General features: G+C 48.1%; 1 protein-coding gene across 1 annotated transcript in view; it reads right to left on the bottom strand.

Annotated features, from left to right (window-relative positions):
* Positions 1-20208: 20208 nt before the first annotated feature.
* LOC144677241 (FH1/FH2 domain-containing protein 1-like) overlaps positions 20209-20631 on the bottom strand; it is a gene marked incomplete at its 3' end in the record, with an annotated part of 15067 nt that continues 14644 nt past the window's right edge. Inside the window, exon 3 of the mRNA XM_078537426.1 lies at positions 20209-20391. Within this exon, the coding sequence (XP_078393552.1) occupies positions 20209-20391 (183 nt within the window). The remainder of the gene's footprint in view (positions 20392-20631) is intronic.

Here is a 20631-nt window from a genome sequence, read left to right as displayed (position 1 = left end):
CTGTAACACTCTCTGATATACCCCAAACCCCTCACTGTAACACTCTCTGATATACCCCTCACCCCTCACTGTAACACTCTCTGATATACCCCACACTCCTCACTGTAACACTCTCTGATATACCCCACACTCCTCACTGTAACACTCTCTGATATACCCCACACCCCTCACTGTAACACTCTCTGATATACCCCACACCCCTCACTGTAACACCCTCTGATATATCCCACACCCCTCACTGTAACACTCTCTGATACCCCACACCCCTCACTGTAACACTCGCTGATATACCCCACACCCCTCACTGTAACACTCTCTGATATACCCCACACCACTCACTGTAACACTCTCTGATATTCCCCACACTCCTCACTGTAACACTCTCTGATATACCCCACACCCCTCATTGTAACAATCTGATATACACCACACCCATCACTGTAACACTCTCTGATATACCCCACACCCCTCACTGTAACACTCTGATATACCCCACACCCCTCACTGTAACACTCTCTGATATACCCCACACCACTCACTGTAACCATCTCTGAGATACGCCACACCCCTCACTGTAACACTCTCCGATATACCCCACACCCCGCACTGTAACACTCTCTGATATACCCCACACCCCTCACTGTAACACTCTCTAATATAGTCCACACCCCTCACTGTAACACTCTCTGATATACCCCACACCCCTCACTGTAACACTCTCTGATATACACCAAACCCCTCACTGTAACACACTCTGATATACACCACACCCCTCACTGTAACACACTCTGATATACCACACACCCCTCACTGTAACACCCTCTGATATATCCCACACCCCTCACTGTAACACTCTCTGATACCCCACACCCCTCACTGTAACACTCTCTGATATACCCCACACCCCTCAATGTAACACTCTCTGATATACCCCACACCCTACACTGTAACACTCTCTGATATACCCCACACTCCTCACTGTAACACTCTCTGATATACCCCACACCCCTCACTGTAACACTCTCCGATATACCTCACACCCCTCACTGTAACACTCTCCGATATACCCCACACCCCTCACTGTAACACGCTCTGATATACCCCACACCCCTCACTGTAACACTCTCTGATATACCCCACACCCCTCACTGTAACACTCTCTGATATACCCCACACCCCTCACTGTAACACTCTCTGATATACCCCACACCCCTCACTGTAACACTCTCTGATATACCCCAAACCCCTCACTGTAACACACACTAATATACCCCACACCCCTCACTGTAACACTCTCTGATATACCCCACACCCCTCACTGTAACCCTCTCTGATATACCCCACACCACTCACTGTAACACTCTCTGATATACCCCACACCCATCACTGTAACACTCTGATATACCCCACACCCCTCACTGTAACACTCTCTGATATACCCCAAACCCCTCACTGTAACACTCTGTGATATACTCCACACCCCTCACTGTAACACTCTCTGATATACCCCACACCCCTCACTGTAACACTCTCTGATATACTCCACACCCCTCACTGTAACACTCTCTGATACACCCCACACCCCTCACTGTAACACTCTCTGATATACCCCAAACCCCTCGCTGTAACACTCTCTGATATACCCCACACCCCTCACTGTAACACTCTCTGATATACCCCACACCCCTCACTGTAACACGCTCTGATATACCCCAAACCCATCGCTGTAACAATCTCTGATATACCCCACACCCCCGACTGTAACACGCTCTGATATACCCCACACCCCTCACTGTAACACACTCTGTTATACCCCACACCACTCACTGTAACAGTCTCTGATATACCCCACACCCCCGACTGTAACACGCTCTGATATACCCCACACCCCTCACTGTAACACTCTCCGATATACCCCACACCCCTCACTGTAACACTCTCTGATATACCCCACACCCCTCACTGTAACACTCTCTGATACCCCACACCCCTCACTGTAACACACTCCGATATACCCCACATCCCTCACTGTATCACTCTCTGATATACCCCACACCCCTCACTGTAACACCCTCTGATATACCCCACACCCCTCACTGTAACACTCTCTGATATACCCCACACCCCTCACTGTAACACTTTCTGATATACCCCAAACCCCTCACTGTAACACTCTCTGATATACCCCTCACCCCTCACTGTAACACTCTCTGATATACCTCACACTCCTCACCGTAACACTCTCTGATATACCCCACACTCCTCACTGTAACACTCTCTGATATACCCCACACCCCTCACTGTAACACTCTCTGATATACCCCACACCCCTCACTGTAACAATCTGATATACACCACACCCATCACTGTAACACTCTCTGATATACCCCACACCCCTCACTGTAACACTCTGATATACCCCACACCCCTCACTGTAACACTCTCTGATATACCCCTCACCACTCACTGTAACCATCTCTGATATACGCCACACCCCTCACTGTAACACTCTCCGATATACCCCACACCCCGCACTGTAACACTCTCTGATATACCCAACACCCCTCACTGTAACACTCTCTAATATACTCCACACCCCTCACTGTAACACTCTCTGATATACCCCACACCCCTCACTGTAACACTCTCTTATATACCCCAAACCCCTCACTGTAACACACTCGGATATACACCACACCCCTCACTGTAACACACTCTGATATACCACACACCCCTCACTGTAACACCCTCTGATATATCCCACACCCCTCACTGTAACACTCTCTGATACCCCACACCCCTCACTGTAACACTCTCTGATATACCCCACACCCCTCAATGTAACACTCTCTGATATACCCCACACCCTTCACTGTAACACTCTCTGATATACCCCACACCCCTCACTGTAACACTCTCTGATATACCCCACACCCCTCACTGTAACACTCTCTGATATACCCCACACCCCTCACTGTAACACTCTCTGTTATACCCCACACCCTACACTGTAACACTCTCTGTTATACCCCACACCCGTCACTGTAACACTCTCTGATATACCCCACACCCCTCACTGTAACACTCTCTGATATACCCCAAACCCCTCACTGTAACACACTCTAATATACCCCACACCCCTCACTGTAACACTCTCTGATATACCCCACACCCCTCACTGTAACCCTCTCTGATATACCCCACACCCCTCACTGTAACACTCTCTGATATACCCCACACCCCTCACTGTAACACTCTGATATACCCCACACCCCTCACTGTAACACTCTCTGATATACCCCACACCCCTCACTGTAACACTCTGTGATATACTCCACACCCCTCACTGTAACACTCTCTGATATACCCCACACCCCTCACTGTAACACTCTCTGATATACTCCACACCCCTCACTGTAACACTCTCTGATACACCCCACACCCCTCACTGTAACACTCTCTGATATACCCCAAACCCCTCGCTGTAACACTCTCTGATATACCCCACACCCCTCACTGTAACACTCTCTGATATACCCCACACCCCTCACTGTAACACGCTCTGATATACCCCAAACCCATCGCTGTAACACTCTCTGATATACCCCACACCCCCGACTGTAACACGCTCTGATATACCCCACACCCCTCACTGTAACACACTCTGATATACCCCACACCACTCACTGTAACACTCTCTGATATACCCCACACCCCCGACTGTAACACGCTCTGATATACCCCACACCCCTCACTGTAACACTCTCCGATATACCACACACCCCTCACTGTAACACTCTCTGATATACCCCACACCCCTCACTGTAACACTCTCTGATACCCCACACCCCTCACTGTAACACACTCCGATATACCCCACATCCCTCACTGTATCACTCTCTGATATACCCCACACCCCTCACTGTAACACCCTCTGATATACCCCACACCCCTCACTGTAACACTCTCTGATATACCCCACACCCCTCACTGTAACACTCTCTGATATACCCCACACCCCTCACTGTAACACTCTCTGATATACCCCACACTCCTCACTGTAACACTCTCTGATATACCCCACACCCCTCACTGTAACACTCTGATATACACCACACCCATCACTGTAACACTCTCTGATATACCCCACACCCCTCACTGTAACACTCTGATATACCCCAAACCCCTCACTGTAACACTCTCTGATATACCCCACACCACTCACTGTAACCCTCTCTGATATACCCCACATCCCTCACTGTAACACTCTCCGATATACTCCACACCCCTCACTGTAACACTCTCTGATATACCCCACACCCCTCACTGTAACACTCTCTAATATACTCCACACCCCTCACTGTAACACTCTCTGATATACCCCACACCCCTCACTGTAACACTCTCTGATATACCCCAAACCCCTCACTGTAACACACTCTGATATACCCCACACCCCTCACTGTAACACACTCTGATATACCACACACCCCTCACTGTAACACTCTGATATACCCCAAACCCCTCACTGTAACACTCTCTGATATACCCCACACCACTCACTGTAACCCTCTCTGATATACCCCACACCACTCACTGTAACCCTCTCTGATATACCCCACATCCCTCACTGTAACACTCTCCGATATACTCCACACCCCTCACTGTAACACTCTCTGATATACCCCACACCCCTCACTGTAACACTCTCTAATATACTCCACACCCCTCACTGTAACACTCTCTGATATACCCCACACCCCTCACTGTAACACTCTCTGATATACCCCAAACCCCTCACTGTAACACACTCTGATATACCCCACACCCCTCACTGTAACACACTCTGATATACCACACACCCCTCACTGTAACACCCTCTGATATATCCCACACCCCTCACTGTAACACTCTCTGATACCCCACAACCCTCACTGTAACACTCTCTGATATACCCCACACCCCTCAATGTAACACTCTCTGATATACCCCACACCCTTCACTGTAACACTCTCTGATATACCCCACACTCCTCACTGTATCACTCTCTGATATACCCCACACCCCTCACTGTAACACTCTCCGATATACCTCACACCCCTCACTGTAACACTCTCCTATATACCCCACACTCCTCACTGTAACACGCTCTGATATACCCCACACCCCTCACTGTAACACTCTCTGATATACCCGACACACCTCACTGTAACACTCTCTGATATACCCCACACCCCTCACTGTAACACACTCTGATATACCCCACACCCCTCACTGTAACACTCACTGATATATACCACACCCCTCACTGTAACACTCTCTGATATACCCCACACCCCTCACTGTAACACTCTCTGATATACCCCACACCCCTCACTGTAACACTCTGATATACCCAACACCCCTCACTGTAACACTCTCTGATATACCCCACACCCCTCACTGTAAAACTCTCTGATATACCCCACACCACTCACTGTAACACTCTCTGATATACCCCACACCCCTCACTGTAACACTCTCTGATATACCCCACACCCCTCACTGTAACACTCTCTGATATACCCCACACCCCTCACTGTAACACTCTCTGTTATACCCCACACCCTACACTGTAACACTCTCTGTTATACCCCACACCCGTCACTGTAACACTCTCTGATATACCCCACACCCCTCACTGTAACACTCTCTGATATGCCCCAAACCCCTCACTGTAACACACTCTAATATACCCCACACCCCTCACTGTAACACTCTCTGATATACCCCACACCCCTCACTGTAACCCTCTCTGATATACCCCACACCACTCACTGTAACACTCTCTGATATACCCCACACCCCTCACTGTAACACTCTGATATACCCCACACCCCTCACTGTAACACTCTCTGATATACCCCACACCCCTCACTGTAACACTCTCTGATATACTCCACACCCCTCACTGTAACACTCTCTGATATACCCCACACCCCTCACTGTAACACTCTCTGATATACTCCACACCCCTCACTGTAACACGCTCTGATACACCCCACACCCCTCACTGTAACACTCTCTGATATACCCCAAACCCCTCGCTGTAACACTCTCTGATATACCCCACACCCCTCACTGTAACCCTCTCTGATATACCCCACACCCCTCACTGTAACACTCTGATATACCCCACACCCCTCACTGTAACACTCTCTGATATACCCCACACCCCTCTCTGTAACACTCTCTGATATACCGCACACCCCTCACTGTAACACTCTCCGATATACCCCACACCCCTCACTGTAAAACTCTCTGATATACCCCACACCCCTCACTGTAACACTCTCTGATATACCCCACACCCCTCACTGTAACACTCTCTGATATACCCCACACCCCTCACTGTAACACTCTCTGATATACCCCACACCCCTCACTGTAACACTCTCTGTTATACCCCACACCCTACACTGTAACACTCTCTGTTATACCCCACACCCGTCACTCTAACACTCTCTGATATACCCCACACCCCTCACTGTAACACTCTCTGATATACCCCAAACCCCTCACTGTAACACACTCTAATATACCCCACACCCCTCACTGTAACACTCTCTGATATACCCCACACCCCTCACTGTAACCCTCTCTGATATACCCCACACCACTCACTGTAACACTCTCTGATATACCCCACACCCCTCACTGTAACACTCTGATATACCCCACACCCCTCACTGTAACACTCTCTGATATACCCCAAACCCCTCACTGTAACACTCTGTGATATACTCCACACCCCTCACTGTAACACTCTCTGATATACCCCACACCCCTCACTGTAACACTCTCTGATATACTCCACACCCCTCACTGTAACACTCTCTGATACACCCCACACCCCTCACTGTAACACTCTCTGATATACCCCAAACCCCTCGCTGTAACACTCTCTGATATACCCCACACCCCTCACTGTAACACTCTCTGATATACCCCACACCCCTCACTGTAACACGCTCTGATATACCCCAAACCCATCGCTGTAACACTCTCTGATATACCCCACACCCCCGACTGTAACACGCTCTGATATACCCCACACCCCTCACTGTAACACACTCTGATATACCCCACACCACTCACTGTAACAGTCTCTGATATACCCCACACCCCCGACTGTAACACGCTCTGATATACCCCACACCCCTCACTGTAACACTCTCCGATATACCCCACACCCCTCACTGTAACACTCTCTGATATACCCCACACCCCTCACTGTAACACTCTCTGATACCCCACACCCCTCACTGTAACACACTCCGATATACCCCACATCCCTCACTGTATCACTCTCTGATATACCCCACACCCCTCACTGTAACACCCTCTGATATACCCCACACCCCTCACTGTAACACTCTCTGATATACCCCACACCCCTCACTGTAACACTTTCTGATATACCCCAAACCCCTCACTGTAACACTCTCTGATATACCCCTCACCCCTCACTGTAACACTCTCTGATATACCCCACACTCCTCACTGTAACACTCTCTGATATACCCCACACTCCTCACTGTAACACTCTCTGATATACCCCACACCCCTCACTGTAACACTCTCTGATATACCCCACACCCCTCACTGTAACAATCTGATATACACCACACCCATCACTGTAACACTCTCTGATATACCCCACACCCCTCACTGTAACACTCTGATATACCCCACACCCCTCACTGTAACACTCTCTGATATACCCCTCACCACTCACTGTAACCATCTCTGATATACGCCACACCCCTCACTGTAACACTCTCCGATATACCCCACACCCCGCACTGTAACACTCTCTGATATACCCCACACCCCTCACTGTAACACTCTCTAATATACTCCACACACCTCACTGTAACACTCTCTGATATACCCCACACCCCTCACTGTAACACTCTCTGATATACCCCAAACCCCTCACTGTAACACACTCTGATATACACCACAACCCTCACTGTAACACACTCTGATATACCACACACCCCTCACTGTAACACCCTCTGATATATGCCACACCCCTCACTGTAACACTCTCTGATACCCCACACCACTCACTGTAACACTCTCTGATATACCCCTCACCCCTCAATGTAACACTCTCTGATATACCCCACACCCTTCACTGTAACACTCTCTGATATACCCCGCACTCCTCACTGTAACACTCTCTGATATACCCCAAACCCCTCACTGTAACACTCTCCGATATACCTCACACCCCTCACTGTAACACTCTCCGATATACCCCACACCCCTCACTGTAACACGCTCTGATATACCCCACACCCCTCACTGTAACACTCTCTGATATACCCCACACCCCTCACTGTAACACTCTCTGATATACCCCACACCCCTCACTGTAACACACTCTGATATACCCCACAACCCTCACTGTAACACTCTCTGATATACCCCACACCCCTCACTGTAACACTCTCTGATATACCCCACACCCCTCAATGTAACACTCTCTGATATACCCCACACCCTTCACTGTAACACTCTCTGATATACCCCACACTCCTCACTGTAACACTCTCTGATATACGCCAAACCCCTCACTGTAACACTCTCCGATATACCTCACACCCCTCACTGTAACACTCTCCGATATAACCCACACCCCTCACTGTAACACGCTCTGATATACCCCACACCCCTCACTGTAACACTCTCTGATATACCCCACACCCCTCACTGTAACACTCTCTGATATACCCCACACCCCTCACTGTAACACACTCTGATATACCCCACACCCCTCACTGTAACACTCTCTGATATATACCACACCCCTCACTGTAACACTCTCTGATATACCCCACACCCCTCACTGTTACACTCTCTGATATACCCCACACCCCTCACTGTAACACTCTGATATACCCCACACCCCTCACTGTAACACTCTCTGATATACCCCACACCCCTCACTGTAACACTCTCTGATATACCGCACACCCCTCACTGTAACACTCTCCGATATACCCCACACCCCTCACTGTAAAACTCTCTGATATACCCCACACCCCTCACTGTAACACTCTCTGATATACCCCACACCCCTCACTGTAACACTCTCTGATATACTCCACACCCCTCACTGTAACACTCTCTGATATACCCCACACCCCTCACTGTAACACTCTCTGTTATACCCCACACCCTACACTGTAACACTCTCTGTTATACCCCACACCCGTCACTGTAACACTCTCTGATATACCCCACACCCCTCACTGTAACACTCTCTGATATACCCCAAACCCCTCACTGTAACACACTCTAATATACCCCACACCCCTCACTGTAACACTCTCTGATATACCCCACACCCCTCACTGTAACCCTCTCTGATATACCCCACACCACTCACTGTAACAGTCTCCGATATACCCCACACCCCTCACTGTAACACTCTGATATACCGCACACCCCTCACTGTAACACTCTCTGATATACCCCACACCCCTCACTGTAACCCTCTCTGATATACCCCACACCACTCACTGTAACACTCTCTGATATACCCCACACCCCTCACTGTAACACTCTGATATACCCCACACCCCTCACTGTAACACTCTCTGATATACCCCACACCCCTCACTGTAACACTCTGATATACCCCACACCCCTCACTGTAACACTCTCTGATATACCCCACACCCCTCACTGTAACACTCTGATATACCCCACACCCCTCACTGTAACACTCTCTGATATACCCCACACCCCTCACTGTAACACTCTCTGATATACCCCACACCCCTCACTGTAACACTCTGTGATATACTCCACACCCCTCACTGTAACACTCTCTGATATACCCCACACCCCTCACTTTAACACTCTCTGATATACTCCACACCCCTCACTGTAACACTCTCTGATACACCCCACACCCCTCACTGTAACACTCTCTGATATACCCCAAACCCCTCGCTGTAACACTCTCTGATATACCCCACACCCCTCAATGTAACACTCTCTGATATACCCCACACCCTTCACTGTAACACTCTCTGATATACCCCACACTCCTCACTGTATCACTCTCTGATATACCCCACACCCCTCACTGTAACACTCTCCGATATACCTCACACCCCTCACTGTAACACTCTCCTATATACCCCACACCCCTCACTGTAACACGCTCTGATATACCCCACACCCCTCACTCTAACACTCTCTGATATACCCCACACCCCTCACTGTAACACTCTCTGATATACCCCACACCCCTCACTGTAACACACTCTGATATACCCCACACCCCTCACTGTAACACTCTCTGATATATACCACACCCCTCACTGTAACACTCTCTGATATACCCCACACCCCTCACTGTAACACTCTCTGATATACCCCACACCCCTCACTGTAACTCTCTGATATACCCCACACCCCTCACTGTAACACTCTCTGATATACCCCACACCCCTCACTGCAACACTCTCTGATATACCGCACACCCCTCACTGTAACACTCTCCGATATACCCCACACCCCTCACTGTAAAACTCTCTGATATACCCCACACCCCTCACTGTAACACTCTCTGATATACCCCACACCCCTCACTGTAACACTCTCTGATATACCCCACACCCCTCACTGTAACACTCTCTGATATACCCCACACCCCTCACTGTAACACTCTCTGTTATACCCCACACCCTACACTATAACACTCTCTGTTATACCCCACACCCGTCACTGTAACACTCTCTGATATACCCCACACCCCTCACTGTAACACTCTCTGATATACCCCAAACCCCTCACTGTAACACACTCTAATATACCCCACACCCCTCACTGTAACAATCTCTGATATACCCCACACCCCTCACTGTAACCCTCTCTGATATACCCCACACCACTCACTGTAACACTCTCTGATATACCCCACACCCCTCACTGTAACACTCTGATATACCCCACACCCCTCACTGTAACACTCTCTGATATACCCCACACCCCTCACTGTAACACTCTCTGATATACTCCACACCCCTCACTGTAACACTCTCTGATATACCCCACACCCCTCACTGTAACACTCTCTGATATACTCCACACCCCTCACTGTAACACGCTCTGATACACCCCACACCCCTCACTGTAACACTCTCTGATATACCCCAAACCCCTCGCTGTAACACTCTCTGATATACCCCACACCCCTCACTGTAACACTCTCTGATATACCCCAAACCCCTCACTGTAACACTCTCTGATATACCCCTCACCCCTCACTGTAACACTCTCTGATATACCCCACACTCCTCACTGTAACACTCTCTGATATACCCCACACTCCTCACTGTAACACTCTCTGATATACCCCACACCCCTCACTGTAACACTCTCTGATATGCCCCACACCCCTCACTGTAACACCCTCTGATATATCCCACACCCCTCACTGTAACACTCTCTGATACCCCACACCCCTCACTGTAACACTCTCTGATATACCCCACACCCCTCACTGTAACACTCTCTGATATACCCCACACCCCTCACTGTAACACTCTCTGATATACCCCACACTCCTCACTGTAACACTCTCTGATATACCCCACACCCCTCACTGTAACACTCTGATATACACCTCACCCATCACTGTAACACTCTCTGATATAACCCACACCCCTCACTGTAACACTCTGATATACCCCACACCCCTCACTGTAACACTCTCTGATATACCCCACACCCCTCACTGTAACCCTCTCTGATATACCCCACACCCCTCACTGTAACACTCTCCGATATACCCCACACCCCTCACTGTAACACTCTCTGATATACCCCACACCCCTCACTGTAACACTCTCTGATATACTCCACACCCCTCACTGTAACACTCTCTGATATACCCCACACCCCTCACTGTAACACTCTCTGATATACCCCAAACCCCTCACTGTAACACACTCTGATATACCCCACACCCCTCACTGTAACACACTCTGATATACCACACACCCCTCACTGTAACACCCTCTGATATATCCCACACCCCTCACTGTAACGCTCTCTGATACCCCACACCCCTCACTGTAACACTCTCTGATATACCCCACACCCCTCACTGTAACACTCTCCGATATACCTCACACCACTCACTGTAACACTCTCCGATATACCCCACACCCCTCACTGTAACACGCTCTGATATACCCCACACCCCTCACTGTAACACTCTCTGATATACCCCACACCCCTCACTGTAACACTCTCTGATATACCCCACACCCCTCACTGTAACACACTCTGATATACCCCACACCCCTCGCTGTAACACTCTCTGATATATACCACACCCCTCACTGTAACACTTTCTGATATACCCCACACCCCTCACTGTAATACTCTGATATACCCCACACCCCTCACTGTAACACTCTCTGATATACCCCACACCCCTCACTGTAACACTCTCTGATATACCCCACACCCCTCACTGTAACACTCTCTGATATACCCCACACCCCTCACTGTAACCCTCTCTGTTATACCCCACACCCTACACTGTAACACTCTCTGTTATACCCCACACCCGTCACTGTAACACTCTCTGATATACCCCACACCCCTCACTGTAACACTCTCTGATATACCCCAAACCCCTCACTGTAACACACTCTAATATACCCCACACCCCTCACTGTAACACTCTCTGATATACCCCACACCCCTCACTGTAACACGCTCTGATATACCCCACACCCCTCACTGTAACACTCTCTGATATACCCCACACCCCTCACTGTAACACTCTGATATACCCCACTCCCCTCACTGTAACACTCTCTGATTTACCCCACACCCCTCACTGTAACACTCTCTGATATAGTCCACACCCCTCACTGTAACACTCTCTGATATACCCCACACCCCTCACTGTAACACTCTCTGATATACTCCACACCCCTCACTGTAACACTCTCTGATACACCCCACACCCCTCACTGTAACACTCTCTGATATACCCCAAACCCCTCGCTGTAACACTCTCAGATATACCCCACACCCCTCACTGTAACACTCTCTGATATACACCACACCCCTCACTGTAACACTCTCTGATATTCCCCACACCCCTCACTGTAACACTCTCTGGTATACCCCACACCCCTCACTGTAACACTCTCTGATATACCCCACACCCCTCGCTGTAACACTCTCTGATATACCCCACACCCCTCACTGTAACACTCTCTGATATTCCCCACACCCCTCACTGTAACACTCTCTGATACACCCCACACCCCTCACTGTAACACTCTCTGATATACCCCACACCCCTCACTGTAACACTCTCTGACATACCCCACACCCCTCACTGTAACACTCTCTGGTACACCCCACACCCCTCACTGTAACACACTCTGATATACCCCACTCCCCTCACTGTAACACTCTCTGATATACCCCACACCCCTCACTGTAACACACTCTGATATACTCCACACCCCTCACTGTAACACTCTCTGATATACCCCACACCCCTCTCTGTAACACTCTCTGATATACACCACACCACTCACTGTAACACTCTCTGATATACCCCACACCCCTCACTGTAACACGTTCTGATATACCCCACACCCATCACTGTAACACTCTCTGATATACCCCACACCCCTCGCTGTAACACTCTCTGATATACCCTACACCCCTCACTGTAACACACTCTGATATACCCCACACCCCTCACTGTAACACTATCTGATATACTCCACACCCCTCACTGTAACACTCTCTGATATACCCCACACCCCTCACTGTAACACTCTCTGATATACCCCACACCCCTCACTGTAACCCTCTCTGATATACCCCACACCCCTCACTGTAACACTCTCCGATATACCCCACACCCCTCACTGTAACACTCTCTGATATACCCCACACCCCTCACTGTAACACTCTCTGATATACTCCACACCCCTCACTGTAACACTCTCTGATATACCCCACACCCCTCACTGTAACACTCTCTTATATACCCCAAACCCCTCACTGTAACACACTCTGATATACCCCACACCCCTCACTGTAACACACTCTGATATACCACACACCCCTCACTGTAACACCCTCTGATATATCCCACACCCCTCACTGTAACACTCTCTGATACCCCACACCCCTCACTGTAACACTCTCTGATATACCCCACACCCCTCACTGTAACACTCTCTGATATACCCCACACCCTTCACTGTAACACTCTCTGATATACCCCACACTCCTCACTGTAACACTCTCTGATATACCCCACACCCCTCACTTTAACACTCTCCGATATACCTCACACCCCTCACTGTAACACTCTCCGATATACCCCACACCCCTCACTGTTACACGCTCTGATATACCCCACACCCCTCACTGTAACACTCTCTGATATACCCCACACCCCTCACTGTAATACTCTCTGAGATACCCCACACCCCTCACTGTAACACACTCTGATATACCCCACACCCCTCACTGTAACACTCTCTGGTATATACCACACCCCTCACTGTAACACTCTCTGATATACCCCACACCCCTCACTGTAACACTCTCTGATATACCCCACACCCCTCACTTTAACACTCTGATATACCCCACACCCCTCACTGTAACACTCTCTGATATACCCCACACCCCTCACTGTAACACTCTCTGATATACTCCACACCCCTCACTGTAACACTCTCCGATATACCCCACACCCCTCACTGTAACACTCTCTGATATACCCCACACCCCTCACTGTAACACACTCTAATATACCCCACACCCCTCACTGTAACACTCTCTGATATACCCCACACCCCTCACTGTAACCCTCTCTGATATACCCCACACCACTCACTATAACACTCTCTGATATACCCCACACCCCTCACTGTAACCCTCTCTGATATACCCCACATCCCTCACTGTAACACTCTCTGATATACCCCACACCCCTCACTGTAACACTCTGATATACCCCACACCCCTCACTGTAACACTCTCTGATATACCCCACACCCCTCACTGTAACACTCTCTGATATACTCCACACCCCTCACTGTAACACTCTCTGATTTACCCCACACCCCTCACTGTAACACTCTCTGATATACTCCACACCCCTCACTGTAACACTCTCTGATACACCCCACACCCCTCACTGTAACAATCTCTGATATACCCCAAACCCCTCGCTGTAACACTCTCTGGTATACCCCACACCCCTCACTGTAACACTCTCTGATATACCCCACACCCCTCGCTGTAACACTCTCTGATATACCCCACACCCCTCACTGTAACACTCTCTGATATACCCCACACCCCTCACTGTAACACTCTCTGATATACCCCACACCCCTCGCTGTAACACTCTCTGATATACCCCACACCCCTCACTGTAACACTCTCTGATATTCCCCACACCCCTCACTGTAACACTCTCTGATATACCCCACACCCCTCACTGTAACACTCTCTGACATACCCCACACCCCTCACTGTAACACTCTCTGGTACACCCCACACCCCTCACTGTAACACACTCTGATATACCCCACTCCCCTCACTGTAACACTCTCTGATATACCCCACACCCCTCACTGTAACACACTCTGATATAGTCCACACCCCTCACTGTAACACTCTCTGATATACCCCACACCCCTCTCTGTAACACTCTCTGATATACACCACACCACGCACTGTAACACTCTCTGATATACCCCACACCCCTCACTGTAACACGTTCTGATATACCCCACACCCATCACTGTAACACTCTCTGATATACCCCACACCCCTCACTGTAACACTCTCTGATATACCCTACACCCCTCACTGTAACACACTCTGATATACCCCACACCCCTCACTGTAACACTATCTGATATACTCCACACCCCTCACTGTAACACTCTCTGATATACCCCACACCCCTCACTGTAACACTCTCTGATATACCCCACACCCCTCACTGTAACACTCTCTGATATACCCCACACCCCTCACTGTAACACTCTCTGATATACCCCACACCCCTCACTGTAACACTCTCTGATATACCCCACATCCCTCACTGTAACACTCTCTGATATACCCCACACTCCTCACTGTAACACTCTGATATACGTCGCACTCCCTCTCCCAATCCTCTGGATAACCCCTTCTATAAGCCCTCTTCATAGTTTTTAAAGTTTGATGCTATTTTTCCAAAGCTCCTTGTGATTAAGGATATTAAGCTGTTGACTCAAACTGTTTTATCTCCAAACTATTCATTACTCCCTTAAACTGCTTTGACATGAAATTTGAACACTGAAATGATTTGTATTTCTTTAGGTAAACCACATCTTGTAAAAAATTTAGTTAACCCTTCCACAATTTTATTTTTTGGAATGTTTCTCAAAGGTATCACTTCGGGAAACCTGGTAGACACGTCCATTATGGTCAGTAAGCACTGATTCCCACTTTTAGTCTTAGGAAGGGGGTCCTACACAACCATTCATGACTCTAGTAAAAGTTCTTCAAATGCTGGAATTGGAATTAAAGGTACTGGCTTAGTCACTGCTTGTGGCTTCCCTATCACCTGACATGTGTGACATGTTCTACAGAATTTTACTACATCCCTATGCAATCCAGGTCAATAAAAATGTTTTTGTACTTTCGCCTGTGTCTTTATAATTCCTAAATGCCCACCTATTGGAATTCCGTGAGCTATCTTCAGAATCTCATTTCTATATCCAAATGGTGGCACAATCTGATGCACCTCCCTCCAGCTTTCATTTGCTGGAGCATGATAAGGCTGCCATTTTCTCATTAAAACATTACCCTTAAGGTAACAACATTCTGGAATACATTCTGCCTCTGTTTCTGAGTAAGTTGTGTGAAAGAATTGTTTTGTTTGCGAATGCTTTTTCTGTAACTCCACTAACTGCCTTGAGGTAAACACTTCAGCTGCCTCGTCCTCTGTTCTTTCCTCTTGAACAATGTTATCAAACACAGTGTCAGCTAATTGGACTTCCACACCCTCTCCCTGCCTTTGAACTTCCTGTTCTTTCAAGTGTTTCAACCTGTGAGTCTGTAATCACTTCTCACACAATCTGGAAATAATCCAGGATGCTCTCTCTGCAACACTTCTATTGAAAACACATCTACAGGCTGCTCAACTACCATAGGCATCACCCCCATCTGTGACCCAGCTATATCATTACCCAGAATATATTGAACCCCTGAAATGGGCAAGTTTTCCACTCCTCCTACAATCACTTCACCAGTTTTCCACCTACTCTTTACATTTACCTTCCACAATGGAATAGGCTTAGCATCTCCATGAACCCCACTTATTATCACCTGCTCCTGCAATACTCCCTCTGAACAGCAAGTATCCCTATCCCCACAACATTAAGGATTGACTAGCCCCTGTGTCTCTTAAAATTTTAATGTTTTTACCTACTCCACCCTATACACATGGAAAGACTTCCCCTTCGTGTACAAAATCTCTAAACATTTCTGCAACCTGCTCCCCGGAACTCTCTTGGGTAAATTGTGAACCCATTTCCACTTCTTTACCTGTCGCTGAATCTTCCTGTTTTACCTGTACACAAAACATTGGCTTTTCCTGTGCCTGAACCTCAGAATCACAACCGTACTTTTACTTTCAGAACTTTCCTGCACCCCAATAATCCCAACAGGCTTCCCCTGTAATTTCCAATGCACTGACTTCATGTGCCTCACATTATTACAACTCTTCCCTGAGTACGTACCTTCCTTTCACCTCCCCGCTTTCTATCCTTCTCTGATTTAGAAGGGTGATGAAAGAAAGGTTTAGCTCTATGAACTAACTCATAATTGCCAGCTATCTCTGCTGCTTGTCTTACTGTTTCAACTCTCTGTTCCTCCACATGGGTTCTCACTACCGAAGGAATTGAATCTTCAAATTCTTCCAAAAGAATTACCGCTCTAAGAGCTGCATATGTTGCCTTTCTCTTTAATGCCCGTATCCACCAGTCAAAATTACTTTGTTTTACTCTCTCAAAACTCAATACAAGTTTGCCCAGGCTCTTTTCTCATATTCCTAAATTTCTGCCTGTATCCCCCCAGGAACCAACTCACAGGCACTCAAAATAGCTTTTATTTTTAACCACAACATAGCTCACCGACATTTCTTCTGACAGCGAAGCATAAACCTCATGCGCTGTACCCACCAACCTGCACTGTAACAACAATGTCCAGTTTTCCTGTTCGGCTATCTTCTCAAATGAAACCTAAGACTGCTTCAACATCTCTTTCCTCAAACTTTGGGAGAGCTTGTACAAATTTAAACATCTCCCCACTGGGTTCCGATCTGGAAGTCAGTCCTGCCTCACCTCCTGGTGTGTCTCTTTTTTTTTAACTGCCAGCGTTCTAAGCTGGAACTCTCTGTCTCTCTCTCTCTTTCTCTTTCCTGCCTTTTTCTGCCGGTTCCCTTTGAAATGCCCTTTCTCTTCCTTTTTTCTTTTTCCGCTGCCTCTCGCTCAAGTTCTTTGTCATTCACAGCTGAATTTGAGCCCATTCCAAATGAACCACCCCCTTGGAGAACTCAGTCCCTCGGGCATTCCCTTCCAGTTTCGAATGTTGGTGCTACACCATCAATTATGTCTGATTTCCTTAACCGTGCAGGTAACCCGAATTGCAACCTATCCGCCAACCCCATTAACGTAGCTTGTTTGCCTTTTGAGAGCCAACCAAAGTTATACCTTCATCTCCCGGGCAAGCCTGAGTGACCGACAAAGCCATGTTGCAGCCTCGCCGCCTATTAAAAAAGACGCCTCATGCCAACTCCAGAATTCAAAGTGCTTCCCGCGCTCGTAGCCTTAAGGTTCGCCGACTCCGAACCAATCCAGGAATTTCGAATGTATCCCGCAGAGAGCCCCCAATTTTGTGATGATGCCGCACACGGTAAATGCTGAGCTGTTCAAATCCCGGAGGGAAAACTTGAAACAACTGCCGCAGCTAATTTTACAATTTGTATTTATTTTGAGACTCGTGCCTTGAATTCAGTAGTAATAAGACCACTGAGTCTCAGAAGTTTCTTACAAAACTAAATTCAACCTTTATTAATAAGAAAAAAGATTTAAAGCACGCACGTAGGTTTGCAAATTGCCGCTATGATAACTCCTAGCTCCCCTGGTTAATCTAACTCCCAGGCACACCTCCCCCATTAAGGCAACAGTAAAAACACACAGGTTTTAAAAAGACACAGGAAAAGTAACATGATCCCCTGAACAGTTGAATTCAAAGTGAGTTTTCTTCACTTCAGTCCATGTAGACAGCAACTTGAGGCCTAGAGGCTGGAGGCTTGTCACACTTGTTAGACCTTAGAAATCCTTCCTCTTACACACAACCTCATCTCCTTTATGCAGGTTTCTCCCTTTTGATTGTAAATCCCATTGGCCCAGTGTGTCTTTTCAACTCAACTTCTCTAACAATAAAAATCTTTCATTGTGCCAATTTTATCAGCTAGCTTTGGGAAAAGTAAACACACTGCTTGGCTCCTTCTGACCAAGTGTAACATTTCACCACCTCTTTTGAAATTCAAATTACTCCAGTTTATCTAAAAGTGCAAGTGTTCCCTTTACACCTCATATTCGAAAACTTCAGCCATGTTTACCTATTTAACATTTCAAACCTAGCTTCTTTTCTGACACATCAAAGCCTTCAGACTAGCTGTCTTTAATTCAATAAAGTCACACACACTCACACACACATACGCACTCATGCACACGCACATACGCACACACACGCACATATGCACACACACGCACATACACACACACATGCACATACACACACACGCACGCACACACACACACACACACACACGCGCACATGCGCACACACATGCACATACACACACGCACATACACACACACACGCACATACACACACGCGCGCACACACATGTACATAAACACACGCACATACCACACACACACGCACATACACACGCACACACACAGGCATACACACACTCACACTACTCCGACCTTACAATAAACTCCAATAACATTATGAAAACTATAGTATTTTCCTGACAGCCCGAACGGCCCAGATGTTTCCGCTGCTGGATCCCACCTTTTCCATGGTGTCGTACTCCATTTTGAAAGACCAGAGCTGTAGTCTCGCCTGTAGTTCATTTATGGAAGCCAGTGTCAGCAGGAATTGTTCTGCCGAGCCCAGGGTAAGGTGTGGGCTGGCCTGCTGTGCCTCTTGGATTTTCTCCAGCTCCTCCTCAGTGGGGACCATGGTCAGCAGCCTCTGTGGACACAAGCGAGAGAGCCGTGGGTTCATGATGTCCATTCAGCAATTCATTCACCCGGTGCTCAAACTGCATTTAGATCCCATCCTCTCAGTACCATACTCACTAACTCTCACACACACAAACACACACACACACACTCACTAACTCTCACACACACAAACACACACACACACACACACTAACTCTCACACACACAAACACACACACACACACTCACTAACTCTCACACACACAAA

Source organism: Cetorhinus maximus, unplaced genomic scaffold (assembly GCF_964194155.1).
Source record: "Cetorhinus maximus unplaced genomic scaffold, sCetMax3.hap1.1 HAP1_SCAFFOLD_2341, whole genome shotgun sequence".
In the NCBI taxonomy this organism is placed as follows: domain Eukaryota; kingdom Metazoa; phylum Chordata; class Chondrichthyes; order Lamniformes; family Cetorhinidae; genus Cetorhinus; species Cetorhinus maximus.
Note: the sequence above shows the minus strand (reverse complement) of the source record. Positions and strands in the feature narration are given on the sequence as shown.